At 53.9% G+C, this 20,349-nt stretch overlaps 11 protein-coding genes across 11 annotated transcripts; 10 read left to right on the top strand and 1 right to left on the bottom strand.

Annotated features, from left to right (window-relative positions):
• Window positions 1-547: 547 nt before the first annotated feature.
• On the top strand, window positions 548-1,422 carry RPN12 (regulatory particle non-ATPase; the record flags this gene model as incomplete). The annotated part of the gene is made up of 2 exons (XM_064803314.1): window positions 548-1,087; window positions 1,144-1,422. 2 exons carry the CDS (start codon window positions 548-550, stop codon window positions 1,420-1,422), a joined length of 819 nt encoding a protein of 272 aa, XP_064658229.1.
• Window positions 1,423-1,847: 425 nt separating this feature from the next.
• On the top strand, window positions 1,848-2,771 carry IST1 (Vacuolar protein sorting-associated protein ist1; the record flags this gene model as incomplete). Its single annotated transcript, XM_064803313.1, has 1 exon — window positions 1,848-2,771. The coding sequence occupies one exon, from the start codon at window positions 1,848-1,850 to the stop codon at window positions 2,769-2,771; it is 924 nt and encodes a 307-aa protein (XP_064658228.1).
• A 269-nt stretch (window positions 2,772-3,040) lies between these two features.
• On the top strand, window positions 3,041-3,724 carry LTR77_006070 (uncharacterized protein; the record flags this gene model as incomplete). The annotated part of the gene is made up of 3 exons (XM_064803312.1): window positions 3,041-3,150; window positions 3,202-3,316; window positions 3,377-3,724. 3 exons carry the CDS (start codon window positions 3,041-3,043, stop codon window positions 3,722-3,724), a joined length of 573 nt encoding a protein of 190 aa, XP_064658227.1.
• A 419-nt stretch (window positions 3,725-4,143) lies between these two features.
• Window positions 4,144-4,943, top strand: LTR77_006069 (uncharacterized protein; the record flags this gene model as incomplete). Its single annotated transcript, XM_064803311.1, has 2 exons — window positions 4,144-4,286; window positions 4,340-4,943. The coding sequence occupies 2 exons, from the start codon at window positions 4,144-4,146 to the stop codon at window positions 4,941-4,943; spliced, it is 747 nt and encodes a 248-aa protein (XP_064658226.1).
• Window positions 4,944-5,447: 504 nt separating this feature from the next.
• IMH1_2 (Golgin imh1) lies at window positions 5,448-6,831 on the top strand (the record flags this gene model as incomplete). The annotated part of the gene is given in 3 exon segments (XM_064803310.1): window positions 5,448-6,266; window positions 6,284-6,303; window positions 6,333-6,831. The coding sequence occupies 3 exon segments, from the start codon at window positions 5,448-5,450 to the stop codon at window positions 6,829-6,831; spliced, it is 1,338 nt and encodes a 445-aa protein (XP_064658225.1).
• Window positions 6,832-7,314: 483 nt separating this feature from the next.
• LTR77_006067 (uncharacterized protein) lies at window positions 7,315-9,023 on the top strand (the record flags this gene model as incomplete). Its single annotated transcript, XM_064803309.1, has 3 exons — window positions 7,315-7,637; window positions 7,687-8,337; window positions 8,420-9,023. 3 exons carry the CDS (start codon window positions 7,315-7,317, stop codon window positions 9,021-9,023), a joined length of 1,578 nt encoding a protein of 525 aa, XP_064658224.1.
• Window positions 9,024-9,278: 255 nt separating this feature from the next.
• On the top strand, window positions 9,279-10,242 carry LTR77_006066 (uncharacterized protein; the record flags this gene model as incomplete). The annotated part of the gene is made up of 2 exons (XM_064803308.1): window positions 9,279-9,646; window positions 9,705-10,242. 2 exons carry the CDS (start codon window positions 9,279-9,281, stop codon window positions 10,240-10,242), a joined length of 906 nt encoding a protein of 301 aa, XP_064658223.1.
• A 1,502-nt stretch (window positions 10,243-11,744) lies between these two features.
• Window positions 11,745-12,530, top strand: LTR77_006065 (uncharacterized protein; the record flags this gene model as incomplete). Its single annotated transcript, XM_064803307.1, has 2 exons — window positions 11,745-11,856; window positions 11,926-12,530. 2 exons carry the CDS (start codon window positions 11,745-11,747, stop codon window positions 12,528-12,530), a joined length of 717 nt encoding a protein of 238 aa, XP_064658222.1.
• A 351-nt stretch (window positions 12,531-12,881) lies between these two features.
• Window positions 12,882-13,578, top strand: LTR77_006064 (uncharacterized protein; the record flags this gene model as incomplete). The annotated part of the gene is made up of 2 exons (XM_064803306.1): window positions 12,882-12,961; window positions 13,023-13,578. The coding sequence occupies 2 exons, from the start codon at window positions 12,882-12,884 to the stop codon at window positions 13,576-13,578; spliced, it is 636 nt and encodes a 211-aa protein (XP_064658221.1).
• Window positions 13,579-14,324: 746 nt separating this feature from the next.
• Window positions 14,325-15,062, top strand: LTR77_006063 (uncharacterized protein; the record flags this gene model as incomplete). The annotated part of the gene is made up of 2 exons (XM_064803305.1): window positions 14,325-14,470; window positions 14,528-15,062. The coding sequence occupies 2 exons, from the start codon at window positions 14,325-14,327 to the stop codon at window positions 15,060-15,062; spliced, it is 681 nt and encodes a 226-aa protein (XP_064658220.1).
• Window positions 15,063-15,183: 121 nt separating this feature from the next.
• LTE1 (Guanine nucleotide exchange factor lte1) lies at window positions 15,184-19,911 on the bottom strand (the record flags this gene model as incomplete). Its single annotated transcript, XM_064803304.1, has 1 exon — window positions 15,184-19,911. One exon carries the CDS (start codon window positions 19,909-19,911, stop codon window positions 15,184-15,186), a length of 4,728 nt encoding a protein of 1,575 aa, XP_064658219.1.
• Between the last annotated feature and the right edge of the window lie 438 nt (window positions 19,912-20,349).

Here is a 20,349-nt window from a genome sequence, read left to right as displayed (position 1 = left end):
GTCAGTGGTTCTGCTCCCTCCATGGAAGTCTATCTTCTTCCTCTATGGTTCCCTCGGGTGGTCGGTATAAACTTTTGCTCTTAATGAGTTGAGAAGGCTCACTCTTCTCTTTTGTCCACCTTCCACAATACAGGACGAAAGGTCGAAACCTGGAACACTGGTATACGATGATCACATGTTATCAGACGCGGTTTGCAGACGGCGGTAGGGTGGACAACGACAGTAGTAGCATGGTCAATTAGGCTTACGCAATTCACTGCTGTTATCCTCGTTACTTGCACATTACGATATGACCGCTCGCATTTACCTCCTACATGCTTCCAGGTTAGTTTAATGTTGTCGTCACGTGTGAAGGCACAGCATAAGCTTTATGCAGACCGGCTCGGTCCGCCTAAGGACATCATCGCGTGTTTGCCTTCGACTACTTCGACCCAAGATCATCGTCGACTTCTCTGCGGAAACAGTCTGATCTCTTGACCACTATCACGCCGCGCACTCCATCACCTCCCCATCATCGACCTCATACAGTCACCAGCAGTCACACAACATGGCAGAGAACGAGCTCAAGCAGATCGTCTCCCAGCTGGACTCCCTCAAAGCCAACAACCTCTCCGAAGCACCCAAACTACTATCACGCGCGAAACTCGCCCTCCTTAACCTCAACGCTCTCGTGCCTACAGAGAAGACACAACCACAACACCTCGCTCTCGCCGCCTCAGTCCTCGAATACGGCGCGCTCATCAGCATACGGCTCCAGGATACCGACGCCTTCACCCGCTACTTCCAACAGCTGCAACCTTTCTACTTTCTCCCCAGTGACCGGTCGCCCAGCAGAAGACAGAGTAACCAGGGTAAGGTGACGGGACTCTACTTGCTTCTGCTGTTGAGCGTGGGTGATTACGCGGGCTTCCACACTGTGCTGGAGGGGCTGGAGGCGAGTAGCGGGAAGGAGCAGATCGAGAAGGATGACTTTATTCAGTATCCCGTGCGGTTGGAGCAGGCTTTGATGGAGGGTAGCTATGATAAGGTTTGGGGCGAGACGAAGGGTGAGAGGGTGCCCAGCGAGGAGTTTGGGGTGTTCTCTGAGGTATGTCCACCTGAATCCCGCATGTTCACAAGATGAATTGCTAATACCTATCACAGGTCCTCGTCAACACCATTCGCTCCGAGATCGCATCATGCTCAGAGCGCGCATACCCCTCGCTGCCCATATCGAACGCGAAGAACCTGCTCTTCCTGGACTCCGAGGGTGCGGTGATTCAGTTCGCGCAGTCTCGCGGCTGGGTGGCGAAGGAGGGCAGGATATACTTCCCGCAGCAGGAGGAGGAGATGCTGGCTGCGCAGAAGGATGTCATGAGCAGCAGCAACGTGGTCATTGAGAACACGCTCGGGTACGCGCGGAAGCTGGAGACGATTGTCTAAGGACCTGAGACGAGTCCTCGGGCCTCTTCTCGTGCGGTAGACCGTTCTGCATCTGCGAGGGTGCAGCGTTACTGTGCTATAGATCTGCATACAGCGACAGTGTACTACTACGACTTGATCACGTGCCATGGTCTTACCAAAAAGTAGACCGCTTCCCCCAATCCATTCATCAAACTATCGGGAGTTCTATCAAGCAACTTGAACGTCCGTTAAAGGCCACGGGGGTTTTAGCTCGCAAGTAGGCTCGCAAGTAGCAAGGTGTCTACGGAGTATCACAGGCCAGAGGGGTCTGGAAGGCACAGCCCCACCATTCATCCCACCTCACCTCCATCTTCTCACCTCACGTCGACCTCATACCAAACCTTCAACTCGCGCTCCCATTCATCGCACACACCAGAACGCCGTATATAACCCAGCCGCCCACCATGGCGCCATCCTCAACACTGATCAACAAGATCAAGGTCCAGCTGAAACTGTCCATCTCACGGCTACGCATGGTACAGCAGAAGGACTCCGCCTTAGCAAAGCAGTCCCGCCGCAGCATGGCACAGCTCCTGGAACAAGGCAAAGATGAGAGCGCGCGGATACGAGTAGAGAATATCATCCGCAGCGACATGAACACCGAGCTGCTTGAGATCATCGAGCTCTACTGCGAACTACTCATCGCTCGGGCGGGCCTGCTGGAAGCTAAAGAGTGCGACCCTGGGCTCGAGGAGGCGGTCAAGAGCATTATCTTTGCTGCACCGAAGATTGAGGGTGTCAAGGAATTGACGCTTGTGCGGGCATTGTTGGCCGAGAAGTATGGCAAGGAGTTCACACTCGCTGCTATGGAGAATAGTGACGGGAAGGTCTCGCCGAGAGTTGCGAGTAGGCTGAAGGTGGAGCCGCCGGAAAAGCAGCTGGTGGAGGACTACCTCGCTACTATCGCGGAAGCATACAATGTCGACTGGCCGAGAGGCGCGAAGGCGAGGCGTGAGGCTGAGGCAGCAGGAACGGCAGGGAATGGAGAGGATGAAGCGGATGACGACGAAGATGACGACCCATCCGGCGGTCAGAAGGTGAAGGCTGCAGAGGCACCAATGACTACCGAAGCACTGAGCCGTGCAACACCACCGCGGGACATGGGACCGAAGAGTCCGATTTCCGTCAACCCACCATCTCCCAGCACGGATAATGTGCGACCGAAGGTCAATCTGCCTGGTACTCCTGACTTGAAGCCGAACAAGAAGATGGCTGATGCGGCTAAGAGCAAGGCGGTGAATGGAGACAAGAAGGCGGAGGTGGGGCCTGGAGGCAAGATTCCGGATGTCGACGAGCTTACGAAGAGGTTTGCTCAATTGAAGAGGTAGCCTTGAGATTGCGGACTGCCTGGCAATGGCGAATATGGGGCTGACTCCCCCGCGACTGGTTGTGCCTGGCAAAATCGCCGTTCTATATATTAAGGCCTTCCTCTCTCCGACGCACCACACTGGAACAGATACAACATTATCGACTCCACGTTACATCTACGCCTTCACAGCAAAAGCTAATGTATCACAAAACCCACTACGGATCTAATTCAGATCTTGCTCCGGCCGTCGCCTTGAGTCTGCCGACACCTGCTCTCGCCGCGTCGAGCATGGCCTTCAATCCTTGCGCAACCAGCCAATATGGCTTCTTGGGAGAACTCAACAACGACAACCGCTCGGAACCTCTGCAAGACCGCGAAGAAGCCCGTTACCTGATTGTGTATGAAGAATTAGCTTTCACACTCACAGAACAGAACTGACTCCCGTACAGACAACTCAGCGAAACGGTCAATATCGCCGCATGCATGCTCGAGAGCTACCAATGTGCCAGCATCTTGTGCTTCAACACAAACGCTTTTACGAACGGTCCTTTACCGATATATCCCGTGCCAACTTGGGAGCAGTAATACGCAAGGCAGGTGTGCCAGTTCCATGAGTTGTTCCAGACGACGTGCGCAAAATTGGCCAGCACATACGATGCTCTCACGGTGCTTCCACTTCACAACGTCTTCGTTGCGCAGATCGGCAGCCATAAGACGCTACTCGATGCCGCTATGTCGTTCGGACCGTTGCTCTCCCCCGATGCTGCCGGGCCTTTATCTAAGCCTGTGCTGCAGGGCTCGCAAGGCACCATCATGGTAAATGTGCCCACAGACGCAGAACTACGGTTCCTAAACTCTGTGTCCGAGAAGCTGATCGAAATGAAACTCGGCCTTGCTGGATACCGCGGTTGGACGTCAGTTCTTCGGGATGTGAGGATGTTCTTGGGTCTCCCTCCAGAGATCGAGATCTAGCATCAGACTCCTTCTTTGATTGGAGTTGGTGATCGATCCTCGATTTGGCGCGGTAGAATGTTATTTGGCCAAGTGGTCTATGCGCGGTGTCTAGCTTGACTTCGAACGTCACGGCTCTACATATGTCAGTATCACACGGGCTAGATCTGCTACTCTTTATCCATTCTCCGCTAAGCTCGCACAGTCCACCTCAATCCAGTGTGCCCTTTGCAAGCTGTAGAAATCAAGAACGTGCTAAGACCCGATCACGGGACAGCCGCAAGCACATGTCGAGCAATTCATGACTATGCAATGACTTTTCAGCAAACAGACGCTCGATGAAGCAGCCTCTTTGTCTTGAATAAAGCTGTCTATCCCACCAGGTACCACTCCTCCAACAACTTCCACAATTCAGACAAACGCCAGAACGACCAGGGCACATGGCATCGCAACCTCCAACTGCCGAGCGAGCCCTCCGGGATGCTCTAGCTCGTGAAAACATGATTACTCAGGTACACATGAAGAAGAAGATCGGAGACAATGAAGCTTTGATGAAGGAGATCGAAGCGTGCGCCATGATCGAGTGAGGTGCACTCTCTCGTTGTGTATTCCTGACATCTGCTAACGAAACCCTAGCCATGCTGTCAAGCTTTTGAACATCATGAACGGCACACTCATGAGCTACATCGCAACAGATAGACTCCTCCGAGCTATGCGTACACACGAGGGCGAAGACGGACGAACGGCCTTGCCGATTCCCACCAACTCCCAATACTGCGAAGCGCTCCTCAAGACGCTCACTCAAGCCCTAGCGGCCACGAATTCAATGGCATGCGAGAACATCCTGGCCATCTGGGAGCGTCCGATCGCCTCTGTCTTGCACTCAGGAAAGCCAAGCTTCCTCGCCCTCCTCACCGCGCAGCTCGAAATCGCGCGCTCGGATGGGCCTATTCATCGGGTCATGGCGTCTTTTGAACGACAACGGACCAGCGGTTGGGTGGTTGAGCTCAGTGCAGAGGACATGGAGGAGCTAACGACGTCGGCGGTCAAGATCGCAAGGCTAGCTGCTCACTTCCCAGGCGGTTCGGAAACGCTCGGCGGTCCAGGATGGCGGTACGCTGTTAATGAGTGTCGCGAGTTTGCGAAGTTTCCGGACGACCCGAGTTTCGATGAGGCTATGGAAGAGATGGGGATGCTCGGTCTGGACGACATTGAGGAGGAGTGGCCGGGGGAGGGATGATGCAGTTGTTTCCGTGCTAGTCTGGCTGTGGTCGAGTCTGGTCGAGGTTGGAGGCTCAAAGGTCACATGGGTAAGCCGGGATCTCATTGGTATATCTTCTTGACTCTCTTGCTATGCTCTTTTCATAATCACCTGGAAATATTGCCTTGACCATATTCCCTTGAATCCACCATAGACTTTCATCATTCATTGAGGTCCTTTCTCATGGACAGTACTCTGACCCGTCATTGGCAGACTATTCACGGATGCCTGTCTGCACATGGCGCGAGCAAACATCGTTCCGCAGCGAATGGTAGCAAGCAAATCCGAGTCATGGCTGACTCCCAGGTGACCCTGTGTGTAACAGACTGCTCCGCGCCATGGATAAAACCCTCCAAGGTCGACCTAGGAATCCTGCATAACCTTCCCACCACATTGCAGCACTGAACGGTCGACTCACCCAACCAACCTATGACAATACGATACCACACACACGATCCACACCACGCCGCTCAGCAGAATACTATGCCTCCAAAGCCTTCCAATTCCATCCCTTCGAGGGCGCGAAAATCGGCAAAAGATCTGCAGCTACAACCATTATCACCGCTGGCTGAGAGGCCCAAAAGACCGAAAAAGGTCGTCACTGGTCTAGAAGGCGGCCGGGAAGCGGCCGCGGTCTGGCAGAAGAAGCTGGAAGCCGTCGAGCAAGAACTCGAGGCGGCGAATCGGATTGCGGATAGCAAGAAGAACCATGAGGCTGCCGCTGCGACTTTGCGCGCTCAGCTGAAGAAAGTGACACAAGAACGTGATGAGGCGTATCAGATGGTCATTGACTGTGGTCGCTGCCCATCTGATGCGAAGGAGAAGGCCCGCGCCGGTCTCGAGGCGCCCGCTGAGAATGTTCAGCCTGACCCATCCCTGACGACCATCCCAGAGGTTCCCGAGCCTGTTCAGACCTTGACTGAATCAGCTAAAGCTAAAGTCGAAAGCCCTAAGTCTAGGCAGTCGAGTGAAGGCAAACAGTCTTCAGGATCAAAGCAACCAGCCAAAGGCAAGCAACCGGCGAAAGAAGCAGCGTCTCAGTCAACCGCATCCACGCCAAAGGAAGCCGCGAAGGGAAAGCAGCCAGCAAGAGAGGTCACTCCAGAGCCAGCTATACCTCAGGCGAAGCAAACCTCGAAAGAGAAGCAGTCAGGAAAGGATGTTGCGAAAGAGGCGGCTACATTCATCCTTGGTGCCGCTAACATGGGGCGTCAAGAGGACCTTTTGGAGCACGTTGCGAAGCTCAAAATGACCCCATCTGAAATGGAGGCGCATGCAAAGAGGGTCAAGGAGGAAGCAGAAGTGCACCACATTGCAAGGCATGGCTCCCAACACTGTCGTAAAGAACTCACTGACACACTGCTTCAGTTACACATATGGCATGTTGGACCTTACCATCACTGCGCTGTATAATTTCCGCAGAGCCGACGACTTGGTCAAGGCATTTCGAAAGATTGAGAACAAATCTCCTTCGACAAAGCACTTGGATATTCCCACGAACATGGCGTCTATGATTCATATGCGGAAGACATATGCCCGTCTTTTCGGCGACCTACACTCTTTGAATCACACCAATATCTCTGCGCTGCAGAAGCTTTCGATGCACCAGGAGCTTCTCGATGAGAGGGCCAGTTATCGCGCTCTTGTCCAAACAATTCAAGAATGCGGGAGGGCGCAGATTGTGGAACCGATGATGGCAGCCGAGTATGCCGACGGTGATGATGCGATCTCCCTGGAGCAGCTGACCATGTTCCAACACGCTATCGAAGGTCTCAATTGGCTAGGAAACCCACACCCAGAGTCAGGTGATCTGGGGTGGAGGGATGTGGTCGATGAAATCCAGGAGTCTTTCACGGACCTAACATAACTGTCTTTGGAAGTGAGGGTGAGCATGGGCCGTGGTCGTCATGAGCTACAGCAGAGGCTCCGGTGAGGCTTTCTAGGTGAGCCTTCTTTTGGTAGTGACTTTCTTTTCTGTCTTGTATAATGCTTGTGCATCTTGATTTCTTTCTGTCCAATCTCATTCAATTATACTTTTCATGAGATATGCTATATAAGGTCCTACAGTGAATGGTGTGCAGACGCTTGTATGTTTCGCTCACATTGACTCGGGTCAACGGAACAAACGCAGGGAATGCCAACATGCAATAGCGGCTGACCGCTAAGCCTGCGGTGACACGAATGACGGCAAACAGGCCTCGCAAACAGTTAAAGGGTGTCGCAGCCCGTCAATCCTGAATCCTTTCTTCAACATCGACTCAGAGCTTACTGAACCCAGTTCCACCACATCCTCGACGTTCAGCATAGCACACCAAGGATTTTATCTGCACACAACCAACAACACAACACCATGGGCCCGAAGAGAAAGACACCAGCGCAGGCGAAGTATCCTGCGAAGAAGCAGCAGACAGCCGCGGCTCAGCAGCCACCAGCAGGAGAGCAATCGATGACGGCAAATCAGCTCACGAACGTCGACCAGCACATGGGAGAGGCAGATCAACCTGCTGCTAGGGAGCAGGTAACGGAGCTCGAAGCCACCGCAGAACCGACCCAGCGTGCTAAAGGAAAGCAACCAGCCGGTAAACTTCCTCCCTGGATGACCAAACCACCTTCGAAGTTGAACGTCGGGGAGAAGAAGCTAAAGGCCGAAGTGCAAGCCTGGCACATGGTCAAGTATGCATGGTATGCGCCTGTTGACGAAGTAGCTAATCAGTGTCCGTAGGCACATGGTACACTCGCTGGAGGTGCTACTATCCTGCCTTTCGGGTTTCGGCGCAGCCGTCAAGCTGTCGCGAAACATGCGCACCGTCAAGGAGGAAAAGCTGGGCCTGAACGTCGACGGTGAGATCCAGTACCTAAACAAGCAGCTCAAGTGGTGGTCCCAATTATTCCTGGGCACATACCGTATGGTTTCCGTCAATCGACTCGCGCTAGAGAAGTCCCCGGTCCACGACATAATTAGTGAGGACGTGGACATCGTCGAAGGCCATAGTGAATATTATCGTCTCTATCACGAGGCCATCAACTTCGGCGAAGGCCCGATCTGGCAAGTCATGCAACACATATACGGAAGAGAAGATGGCATCATTCCGGATGAACATGACATGGCTATATTCAACCGGGAGGTTCGATACCGTCAAAGTGCGCATTATGATATCCAAGCGTTGGGCATTGCAGGATGGCACAACGTCTTGAACGAATTCAGTTGGCTCCTTGGAGAGCCCAAACCCGCCCTGCCACCAATCCTGCGGCTGGCGCAACCTGCGAGCTACACTCCTCTGCTGTTGCCTCCATCAAGGGGATCAAAAGCCCCTACTGCAAAGAACAAGCCCAGTGCGACTGCCGGCTTGACCGAAGTCATAATCATGGCCGAGTATGTCGTGTACTGTATGTGAGCATGGTGACTTTGCACTAACCGGCTTGCAGGCACCTTATCTCCCTGATCGGCATTGCAGTCCCTGCACTGAAGAACTACCTCTGGATCGACGGCTTGGTTCGGAACGTGCGAGAACCCCCCCCCAATACGGAGCTCAGAAAAACCCGTTGGTCGATGCTGACCTCGAACTCTACGAGCTGCAATTAACGACGCACATGCGAACGTTCAAGGTCACCTATCAGGCTATACAGCGGACTACCAACGCCGTTATGAAGCTGCCTGTCTATATGACTCTGGTCACGAGAAGAGTCAAAGGGTTCATTTCTCTGATGGACGCAGCGACATCCGAGATGGGCCTTATTGACCGTCGTGAGCCGATGTCTAAGTTCCGCCAAACGCCCGAGTTCGTAGCGACGCTTTGCACCCGAGATGCTAAACTTCAACTGCAGAAGGCCGTTGAGAAGCTTGATGAAATGCACAAAGGGAACCCAGCGCAGGGCACTGGAGGAAGCTGCAATGCGGTTCAGGAGCTTCATGAGGTGAAGGAGCTGTTGGAGCCCAAGACAGAGCCGCCATCAGAGGCCGACGACGACGACGACGATGACATAGAAGAGGACGCGGAGGAGGATAAGGAGGGTAGGGAAGCGGAGGAGGATGAAGATGAGATGAAGCTGAGCCAGTGATGGAACCACCTGGAAACCTTGGTACTCCAAGCTGTCGTGTGAGCAATCTATTTTACTTATCCTTTTCTTCTTGGTGTACCATTCTCTTTTCAGGGCCTCTCAGGTGACTATCCCTCAAGCTGTGGAACGAGTTGACTGATGTCTTAACGTAGTCATGAGGATACGCCCGCAGCGCCGATAAGCAAACATTCGCTGGTCACTATGGAATGAGAAGTCCGATAATCGTTGAGGACCTACTCACCGTCGGCTGACTCAATGAATGATAGGCAGCAATACATGAGCGACTATGGAATGACTCTCAGTACAGCAAACAACCGAAATGCTTCTCAAAAGTCTGGAAGGCTGCCGTTGAGCTCGTTGGGCCAATTCTACCACTCTGCAATCCAAGTGTACCCTCCAGAACATCCGAACCTCCATCGACACTTCATCAATCATCTGATAATGCCTCGCAAAGGGAAACAACCAGCAAAGAGACCATCAACACCAGGGAAAGCAGTGACACTGCCAGTACGACCGACCGCCAGCGCCACAGCAGCACCCTCCACCGCAGGTACTACCAAGACCATACCCACCGCACCCGACGATGACACCAGAGAGGCTGTTGAGGCGCGAGTGATAATCAGGTATGTCGACATGTATTGACACTTGGGGTGCACACGGTGCATACACTGATCATCACAGAACGATGAAAACCTTACTGAACATCGGCACCTGCGCCATTATGAGCTACATGGGAACAGTTCCAATGGTCAGAAACATGCGTTGGGTCGACGATGGTACAATCCCATCGCATTACAACATCTCGACAAACGCGGCTATGTGGGAAGCACAGATGGAGTTACAGCTCCGTACCATCGCCGAGACCAACCTGTCTTTAGCTCTGACCTGCGCTGATCTAATGGCCTTACCGCGCTACGGTCACTACGAAAAGGTCCCTAGCTTCATGTCGCTGATGGAAGCGGCGGTGACAGAGTGGGACCGTATTGCAGGACCTGCAGGGCTGCTTGCAGCAGAGCTTCACCTCATACCAACATTTCCGGGAAATCCCAAATGCGTGAGAGGAGGTGACTTACCCAGCCATGATTTCTTGGGACAGTTACAGTCTGCGTTTCACGAGCTGACGATGAAGCATAATGGAGTCGCGACTCAAGGCAAAGTTGGTTGGAAGAACGTTCTTTCAGACATGGAGCCAGTGCTAAACACACGGGATGATTCCTGAGATGTTTTGCTAGCTTTCATGTCACTCATTTTGCGAGTATTCGTAGGTCGAGAATCTTTACTTCTATTTCTGGTCCCATGTGCGATCCTGGGTTCAAGAGTGCAAAGGAGTACGGTGCAAGGCGTGGTTGGGTGGCCGAATGTTTGCGGTCGTATGCAATGCCAGCAAGCACATATTGATCAGTCCTTGCTGATCAGGTAACGAAATGACGGGGAGTACTTATTGAATGTAGACTGACATCCAACGAAGCAAACCAACGATATGCTGCTATAAGAGTCTTGGGCGGCGTTTCGACTCTGCATCCTCCCTTCAATCGTTTCTCGACCAGGCACCTTCCAAATCCACGGACTCAGCAGGATCCAGAATGAATCACCCGACGATGCCCCCTACAACAGCCCCCAGTACTGTGGCGCCTAACGACGATACCCGGGTTGCTGTCGAGGCAATGGCAATGATCCAGTATCGACACATCTTTGCGTTCGAGTGCTACTTCTGACATCTCACAGACAACTCATATGCCTGCTCAACGTCGGTCGTGCTGCCCTTTGGGCCTTTAAGTACACAGCAATCTTGGAATCCAACATTCGAAAACTAGAGGGTGGGAATGCACCGGTCTTGCATTACGACGTCCCGACTGATGCGGAGATATGGAGAGAGGTATTGCACATGCATCTCCAGACGCTTTCAGCCACGGGAAGGTCTATAGGCCTAGTCGTTGCCACAGCCTGAAAGCCTTGCCGCGTCACTCGGAGTATCTCAAAGTCTCCAGGTATGCAGTGCTTTTGGAAGCGGCTACTGCAGATTGGGACCGCGTCTGCGGAGCCGATGGCATCCTTGGACCGATGTTGAAAGGCATACCAGGAACTCTGACAACGTCACGGTTCTGAGTAGGCCCGAAACCCATAGGCAAGGAGATGTTCGAGAAATTGCGGGAAGAGGAATCCAAGTCTCGCCTAAAGATGCGAGGGGATGCAGCACAAGACATCCTTGGTTGGCAGAACATGATGGAGGACTTGAAGGCACTCCTGAACATCCCGGAAACTGCATAGCAACATCCTGGCGTGGAAGCGTGGCGTCTTGTGTTCGGCGAGTAGGACAGCCGGGGTTGGGTCGAGTCAGCTTGGGCAAGCTATGGTTGTTTGCTGGCTGTCATGACAGATATCGTGCAAGTATGTATAGATTGTGGGTATGTTGAATTGACTATCAAATGACTATACTGATATGTTGTGGGTCTAATTACCATGTCAGAGCCTTGACAGCAAACACGTCGCCGGTTGGGAAGCCCATATATGCTGCACTGACACCCTGTTGCATTTGCCTTTAGAAATAACATCCTTCTTCTTATTTGAACTCAAATCTTACGCTTTCCAGAGAACCGAGACTGAATAACAACGACCATACGATGGCACCTTGGACGAGACAGTCAGATGAGCCTACCAGCCCAGCAAGCCGAGACGGCCGAACGTCAGTACTGTCTATCTTGCGTCGAACACCAAATAATAATGCCCCTGGACCTGCGAGGCCTCTCCAAGGACCGCTTCCAGAAAGACCAGCCGGCAGTGAGACGCACACGTCACCTAATGCGGGTGCTCGTCCGGCAGACCAGACTACCGGGTATCTGGCCGGCGCGCTTGATGCTATGCTCGTAGTTAGGTACTATAGCTTTCTGATCATACTGATTAGGGGCCTCTGCCCTCGCTGACACCGACGTCAGGTATCTCTTCACTCTGGCTGCTGTCGCTCGAGCTGCTATTCACGGCTATATCGATGCGGACGAGGTGGCCCGGGTCCTCCGCCTATTCGAGGAGAGGGAAATCTGCCACAGAGCGCCGTTGAGCCTGCACACCTGGGACCTGCGTATGCTGGAACATCACCGTACTCTCCACGAAGCGTACTGTGCGATAAGCGGGAAATGCCAGGAGCTTGCGAAGCTCGCGATCCACAGCAATCTGATCCACCTGAAGGGATACAGATGGCTGTTGTCTGCTTCAATGGAGCACCTCAAGCCTCTTGTCGGTCCTGGCACCTTCTTGGGAGATGTGCAGCCGACCACGAGTCTGGGACATGTTAACATGCCCAGCATGGATGATAGACGTCGCATCAAAGATGCAGCCTCTCATATTGACGCCTTACAGTTCGAGGCTCCAGCGAAAGGTATCGTGGGCTGGCAGACAGCATTTGACGAGATCTTCAACTTTCTGAAGCCTCACCTGCGGGCCGATGGGCAGAGATGGCTGGAGGAATCCATACCACCTCCCTACGAGGAGCACGAAAGTACTAGAGTGTAGTAGTAGAGTATACACATGACGCAGCGTCATGAACGTCCCAGAGGCGTCTTTCCAATGTCTGGCTTCCCGTATGAACGACATGGTAGCACCCCTTCGGTGAATGTTGGTTGCTCTGCTGACCAGTACAGCCTGTCTGCTTTTCTGTTTGTTCTTGACAACCCATTAGACTCTTGAGTGCGTTTGGTGAATGAAGACTGACCTGGTAGATGACGAGAATCGTAGCAAACCAACCCGAAGTTCCCCTTATATGTACTCATCGAAATACCTCCGAACCCCTTCCTCCAACAAACCACTTCCTTAATCACAACCTCCTGTATCAGACAAGCAAAGCATTTCTGAATCAATCACACGATGAGCTCCAATATAGGACGAACAACGCCACCAGACAGCGAAGCTTTTGCGGACGCCGCAAAAGCGCAAGTGATAGTGAGGTACGACTCAGTCCCAAGTCCTTCCACTTCATGCTCCATGAGCGGCTGACGCCAGTGACAGACATCTCCATATTCTCAATACCCTTGCGATTGCTGCATTTGCGGGCTACATTGCTGCTGAAGAGCTCTCCCGTGAGATGCTTGGATGGGAGACGGCAGGCTCCGACCATGGATTGCCGACCAAATCGCATGAATGGGACCAATACATGCTTGTGCACCACCGGGAGCTTCACACGACTTATCGCAGCATCGGCGAGTACTGTGCGATTCTCCAGGAGCTTGCCGTCCACGAAAAGCTCCTCGTCCTGCCAGCTTACAAGACGCTTCTCTCGGTTTCGTTGAATGTTCCAGAACCAGCCATCGGACGTGACTCTTTCCTGGGCAGCATCAAGCCGACCGACCAGTTCAGTGAAATCAACATGCCGAGCCTCGAAGCGATAGGCCAGATACGGGAGACCGCTGAAGCAATACAGCTTCTGGCCATTAAAAAAAATGAAGAAGGCGTTGAAATTGGTTGGCAGGCTGCGTTCAGGGACGCCGAACGGTTTCTAGAGCCGCACTGGAATCCTCATTATGCGAAGTGGAGTAGCGTTGCTGAATGGATCGTTGGTCTCTGACACAGGCAAACTATCCGATTAACCTCCTCTGGCCTTCCGGGTATGTCTTGTAGCAGGCGTGGCCAGAGCCAGACGTGTAAGTAGATTAGGGGAAGGTCGGGGTCAAGTCTAGCTAGGTAGCTTTATCAACTTGTCCCAATCAATAGCGCGATATTCCAATGAAGCAGATTCCTCCTTGCATTTCAATACTTGATTGTCTCCTCATTCAATCCAAGGACGACCTTCCCTTCCCAAGGCCTTCAAGGTGCTTGACGTCCTAGAGGCGACGACCCAGGTGGTGTGAATAATGGTGGTCCGGACAACAGTTCTCTGGCGGTTTGCTGACGATTGGCACGGTAGTTGTGTGTATAGAATCTCAATGGCCTGCGCAAGGCCTGACTCCCAAGTGACTGTGCTCCGATGAATGTTGACTCTCGAATCACCCCAGCATGGCAAGCACACCCTCCTGCGTACTTAAAGCAGTCAATGTCTTCATACTACTATACGTCCCTCACACAGAACATTGAGGTCTTCCCAGCCTGCGACGATTCAACCCTGCCATGCCTCGACCCAACGACATAGAATGGTTGCCCAATCCTAGAACTTCACGTAAGGGCAGGACACCACGGAAGACCAGGACACCACACAAGAGAGCTTGTGCAAGACCAAACCTTTCTGTTTCCCGGACTCCCCGAACTCCACGGAAGAGGCAGTCTGCCAGGACTCCATCGAGTGCACACAAGTACGATCTTAGATCCTCACACCACATGGCGAAGCCTTCGGAGCCTGGTACCCAACCCATCGATCCCGAAACAGTCGATCCCGTACCCAGTACAAGCCAAGAACCTGCCGCTGTCGAAGCTGGAAGCAGGGGAGATCCTGCAGACTCCCGTGATGCACTGCCTTTGATCAAGTAATGTCCTCTTTCGATGTATTAACCCCGCCGGATCACTGACCACCAGAGCTGCAGGTACCTGGCCAGCCTCAACGCGACCGTCGTATCCGGACTCATGGGTTACATCGCCGCCAACGATGCCGCTTCCATTGTCAGCCAGCCACGCTTGCAAGGTCCGGCGCCGATAGATCCAATGGTCTGGCAAAAGCAGGTGCGGACCCATCAGTGTACGCTCCAAGATGCAGCCGGAGAAATCGCGAAGACGTGCACAAGTTTAATGGCACTTCCTGCTCATAAGAAGCTGTTCACGATTGCCAGTTACAAAGCACTCCTTTGGGCAGGCCTCTTGGAACTTGAGCCGCTCATGAATGTAGTCGATTCATACCCTGCTTTCGTTAACGACTTCAAGCTGCCGGGTGGGGATGAACTACGCCGCCTCCAAGGTTCGCTCGACGCACTCACCGTTTTCCGAGACGGCCATGCCGAGGGTTTAGGCGACGGTTGGCTTAGGGTGTATGAGGATGCGAAGCAGTTGGTGGAACAGCAGGTGGGTCAAGCTGAGCCAGACAGCCAGATGACGGATGTAAGTGACCGCGAGACCCTTGCGTAGATAGTGTTGATATCTCGATGCCCATATGTAATACCATGCTTGTACATCCATCTCGTGATCCTCAAATGCCCGACCCATCCATGCAATCGCTAGAACGCAGCAGCAAATATCAGCTCTCTTCTCAACTCTCCAAAGTCTTACTCCTCGTAGTGATCTCCCCATCCTCCAGCGCAGCCAACCACAAACATCTACTCAACACCTCTGGATGCGGTCGGAAAATGTACTTCGAGCTCGCCTCAATCAGCCTCAGCAGACTCTTCACGATCGTCGCAGCAGTCTGGTAGCGCTCGAAATTGACCAGCTTTTCCTTGCCAGGCGGCATCGGATCGATGTGTCCTGGTTTCTGAGCGTTGAACATCAGGTCGTGGGTGTACAGGCCGATGAAAGGAATGCAGCCTGCTTCAGCAGAGGCTTCTTCCATCTCGGAACGTAGGTTGTGGAAGTTCCGAACGGGCTGACATAGCTTCTCGAGTCGCTCGAGCACTGCCTTTTCGGCTTGAGCGACGAGTGCCCAGGTCTGATGAAGCCGAGCCATGTCCGCGGAGAGTAGGGCAAGCGTGATCTGGTACATCGATGCATAGTTCCGGAGCCGGTGACAGCTCGCTGCGATGTGGATGTATTTGGTGATGCACCGTGCCCGCTCACTTGGAGCTTCTGTCAAGAGGCACTCTGACACCACCCATTTGACAACGAGGTTGAAGCGAGCGATCACGATGTCGATGCCATTCGACTCGTGTTGCAAAAAGTCGACCCAATTGCGGATGGTAGGCGGGGTCTGCTTCCAGCTCAAGCCGACGAGGTCTTTCCACTCTACTTCGTCGAGCGCATCCTTCTCGATGATGGTGAGCTGCTCGGCAACGACGTCCGATTCGAAGGCTAAGACAAACGGCAGATGGGCGACCTGCTTCTGAGACGGTGCAGTGTGCACTCTTCTTAACTCGGCCGCTGACTGTCGGAAACGCGGGTCCTGTTTGTTCGATGGCAGCAGTTTGGGCGCGCTTTGAGCCTCCTTCAGCGTCTTCTTGTCCGGCACGCGTGGTGGCGCCATCATTGGGCTTGGCTCGGATGTCGACGAGACATTGGTCGACGGGCCAATCGTCGGTGGTGGAGTAGGAGGAGGCCTGTAAGAGGCAAAAGTAGGTACGAACTCGTCCGCGGGAGTGTCGTCGAAGAAGAAACTTCGTACACCAAGACTCTCGTCTCCCGACTGATCCGCAATCTCGGTAGAAATGTCGCTCAGGCTTTCGTTGTCATCGAGCAGGAACGACCCTTGCGGCGTCCCCAGGTGAGGTAGACCTGACCTTTCGTCTTCGGAAGGCCGCTCGGCTTCTCCATACCTCCTGCCGTAAGCGGTGTGCTGAGCAGGATCGTCAGCGAAATCAACGCTTTCAATGGCGCAGCCGTCCGAGGTGGCAGTCGTGGGCGAATCAGGGTTTAGTGCTCTCAGGACAGGCCGGCCCATGACCTCCTCACTTTCAGCCTCAGATCCGGAGTATCGATAGATGCTGGCGCCCTGCCTGTCAGTAGTCGGGCTGAGAAGTTGAGATCCGTCCGCAGAGTCTGTATGCTTCCCCTGTGCGCTGACCCGCGCGAACTGAACAGATGAGGACCGTGGGCCCTGGCGCGACTGAGTCTGAGGCACTGCAGAAGCTGGACCGGCCGAGTCTCTCATCGTCATGTTCGACGGTTTTCCTTCCAGCTTCGCGAGCGCATCCTCTATGCCACCTTCTTCGTCTTGCTGCTGACCTTCCGGCAGCTGCTTCAAGTGCGAGACCTGCTGTTCGAACGAAGCTCGCATGTTAGGTTGAGAAGAATGAGTAGGCAGGAGGGACGTTGGCTGTGTATTACGCTGTGCGAAGTCGTCGATCCCTTGCCAGCCGTTGTAGCCTTGGCCAGAGAAGTGTGTTCCAGTCAGCTCGTTAGGAGGATTGTCCGAGTCCATTGAGTGGGTGATGGTAGAGTACGAGTCGCCATGATGATGTCTCGGAGCCGGCTCTAGATCGTGGACATGGTCGGTTGCCTTGAGATCACCACCTGGTCGTCTTCGCAGTTGATGGCGTACAGGTTGGAGTTCGAAAGCGGACGGGTTCACGCTTGAAGACTTTCTGGCCGGTGTGTAGCCGACAGGTATCTCTCCATCTGTTGTGTCTTCCTGCCAACCACCCGGTACGGTCAGAAGATCATGCATCTGTGGGTCGCCTGAGGCCTGACGGAGGCCTTCGCTCGCCACGGCAGTAGCGGAACCACTGCGATACTCAGACTTCGCGCCTTGCCACTCGTCAAAGGCCTGCTGTGGGCTGCGGAAGAGAGCATCAGGTGCCATGCCACTCGACCAAGAGCTCACAGAAGGCAACGCCCCAAACTTCTTCGGTACCTCCGGCATTCCAGTGTCATCGACAATGACAATGGAGCGACTGCCAGTGGTGACATGGCTGTCTAGTCTTCTCATATCTCGTGGCGGGGACGAGGGCTCCATCTCAACTTCTTTCATCATAGCATCTGATTCTCGATCTGCTCGGGGCCTTGCCTCCTGTTGCCCGCTTTGTTGGAGATCCATGCCATCAAAAACTTCCTTATAAGCGGTCGCGACCCTTTCAGCAAGCATGTCAACTCGCGGTGGGCCACTCAGTTGCTGCCACGAAGCAGCCTGAGCGCTTGCGCCAATGTTGCCCGAGCTGCGAGAGTCGGAGGAGTTTGTCGACCGATGACTCGAAGCAGGCGATTCGCGTGGTCGGCGACTACTCAGAGCACGCCGTACATCGCCAACGAGCCTCTTCATCCCTACGCTTTGCAGCTGCTGCTCCTGAAAATAGCTGTCGCTCGTACCACTCGATCGATGCGTTTGAATATCCAGAGGCGGACTTAAAGGAATCAGTAGCTCCACCGTTGACGGCGATGGTTGAAGAAGTAGACCTCGTACAAGACCGCCAGTAAACGTGAGAGACTGCAGTGATCGAAGATCCATACCGTCCGGTTGCGCAGACGGAAGTGGCGGCCGCTTGTCACGCAAAGCATCTGAGAAGCTTCCACTACGCTTGTGGCCGTTGGTCGGTCTATCGGACTTGTCGAGATGAGGATTTCTTTGCAATTCAACTGGTCGCTGCGGCTTCTCCTTTCCTTGCATCATGTTCCGCAAGAAGGGCACAGAGCACGACAGGACGGTCAGGCTATCCTCGCTCATCGGTGATGTCGGAATGCTCGCCGTTCGGGCATGTTGATTTGGCGTCTGAGCTTCTGGGCTGGCAGGCTGCGCGAAGCTCACTTGCGCATCTTTCTCAATTTCTGGCGGTAGTCGGATTACGGAACTTCTTCGGAAGTCAAGCTGTGATTCACGTGCTTGAACAGAGAGCGGCAGACTTGTTGATGACGCTTCGAAGCCAGGACTGGCAGCCACTCGTCCGGGAAGGATATCAGCCTCCGGCGATGTGTCCAGTGCATTGGAGACTGGCCAGTACATTGCGCAGGTTCGTCTCCAGCATTTCTTCAGCTCTCCGAGCACGTTCACATCTGTACCGCCCTTGTCTGCACGCCGGAGGAGGGACAGAGTGAGCTGGTTGACGAGCGTGCAGAACCTCTGTCGTAGCTCAAAAACAGGTATGAAGTCGTCGGCAAAGTAGTTCAAGATCCAGTGGCGGAGAGCTACGAATGTCCGCACTCGCACGATTCGGCCGGCATCGCTGTCATTCGAAAGAGCCCACTTCATCCGCGCTAGCATGTATTCAAGCAGATCAGAAGGCGAGAGGAAATTTCGAAAAGTAAGGAAGAAATCGGCCAAGAGCTCGTAATCAAGAAAGAGCGGCGAGGTGATCTGAGCAATCAATCTGGCGGGTGTAGCGGCAGTGATACGCCCTGTAGTCGGCGAGTACCGCACCAGCGTAGCATCGTTGAGCCTGGCCTCGACTTTATCGTACACCGAAGGGTTGATGTCGCCGACTGGAGAGTTCGACTGAGGTGTTGGGGGCGTCCGTGATGGGGTCAACGAGTGCATCGCGTGCGCAGGATGTAGATAGGGCGAAGAAGATTCGCGCGAGCGGCCACCATGTTCTTTGCCTGGAGGTGCCGGAAACAGTTTGTCGTACTCTGCACTTGAAAACACGGAAGACCTCATGCCTTCCGAGTTTGAGGTATACATCGAATTGTGCAGATATGCCGTTCCTCGGTCGCTGAATCGTGGCGTTCCAAGCCTGTAGTGAGGTATCCGAAGGTCGAGGATGCCATCCGACAAGTCGACTGAGCTCTTCGGTCTCCCAGTGTCTCTGCCATTCACAAGGATCTGAAAATCGTTGGAGTCGAAGGTCGGGCGTCCTGAAGTATCCAAGGTGGAGAAGGAATGTGATCTTGTCCCCCGCCGGTCATGTCCATTCGCCATGCTTAGCGGAGGTACAGGTGTGGTGGCATTGAGTGCTGAACCCCTCGGTGCCGGTCCTCGAGGTGTCCAAGTACCAGACATGGCACTCGGTCGTCTCGTAGCCCAGTCCATAGAAATTTCCTCCTTCCCATCTGAAGTACCCGGAGGTGTAGCGGGCGTCTGGTTCACAGGCACCTGAAAGCGACTCGGCTTGAGGTATACAGCGCCATTGCGACCCACGTTTGCTACCGTAAAGTGTCGTGCGTTCGGGTCATCGTCTGTACTCCTTCGTTCTGTACTCGGCCGCTCTGCCGCTATAGCCTCGACTCTCTTCGGGACTCGGATGATCTCACTGCTATCTTTTGCTTCGCGTATCTTGCCGGGCGTTGGACGACGCGCCGTCTCTTTCTGCAGTCCTCTGTCTCGCGCGATTCGTACTGGCGGTTTCGAAGTTGGCTGCGCTCCTGGCGGTCGTCTTCGACCTGGCGCGCTGTGGTCCATACTCGGCCATCGGCGTCTGACAATACACGTCCCAGTACTGGACTATCGTACAAGGCCAGGCATCCTAGCATACAACGCGCATGAGGAGATTGTCGTATACCGGCACGGGGTCGTTTCGGGGCTCGTGCGCGCGGCGGATAGGGTACTCGAGGAGGTGCAGAGCGGGAGTTGTGCGCTGTACACCCACTACCGACTTCTGCTACAGAATAGACGATGAGAACAGAACGCCTTACTCCAGAAGGGTACCACCACGGCACAGCGTCGGCAATGTGCCTGGCAGAACCCACCAGCCTCGAGGCACACCACAACCCAAATGGATCTTAACGCCAGCCACGAGCAAGGATGCATACCGGGGAAGCTTAAGCGCGTTCTTCTGATCTCGGCTCCAAGTCTTGGTCGAGTTTCAACCAATCGAGTCCGGCAAAACCGGCGCCGTTG

Source organism: Saxophila tyrrhenica (assembly GCF_035928015.1).
Source record: "Saxophila tyrrhenica strain CCFEE 5935 chromosome Unknown scaffold_9, whole genome shotgun sequence".
Classification (NCBI taxonomy): domain Eukaryota; kingdom Fungi; phylum Ascomycota; class Dothideomycetes; order Mycosphaerellales; family Extremaceae; genus Saxophila; species Saxophila tyrrhenica.
Note: the sequence above shows the minus strand (reverse complement) of the source record. Positions and strands in the feature narration are given on the sequence as shown.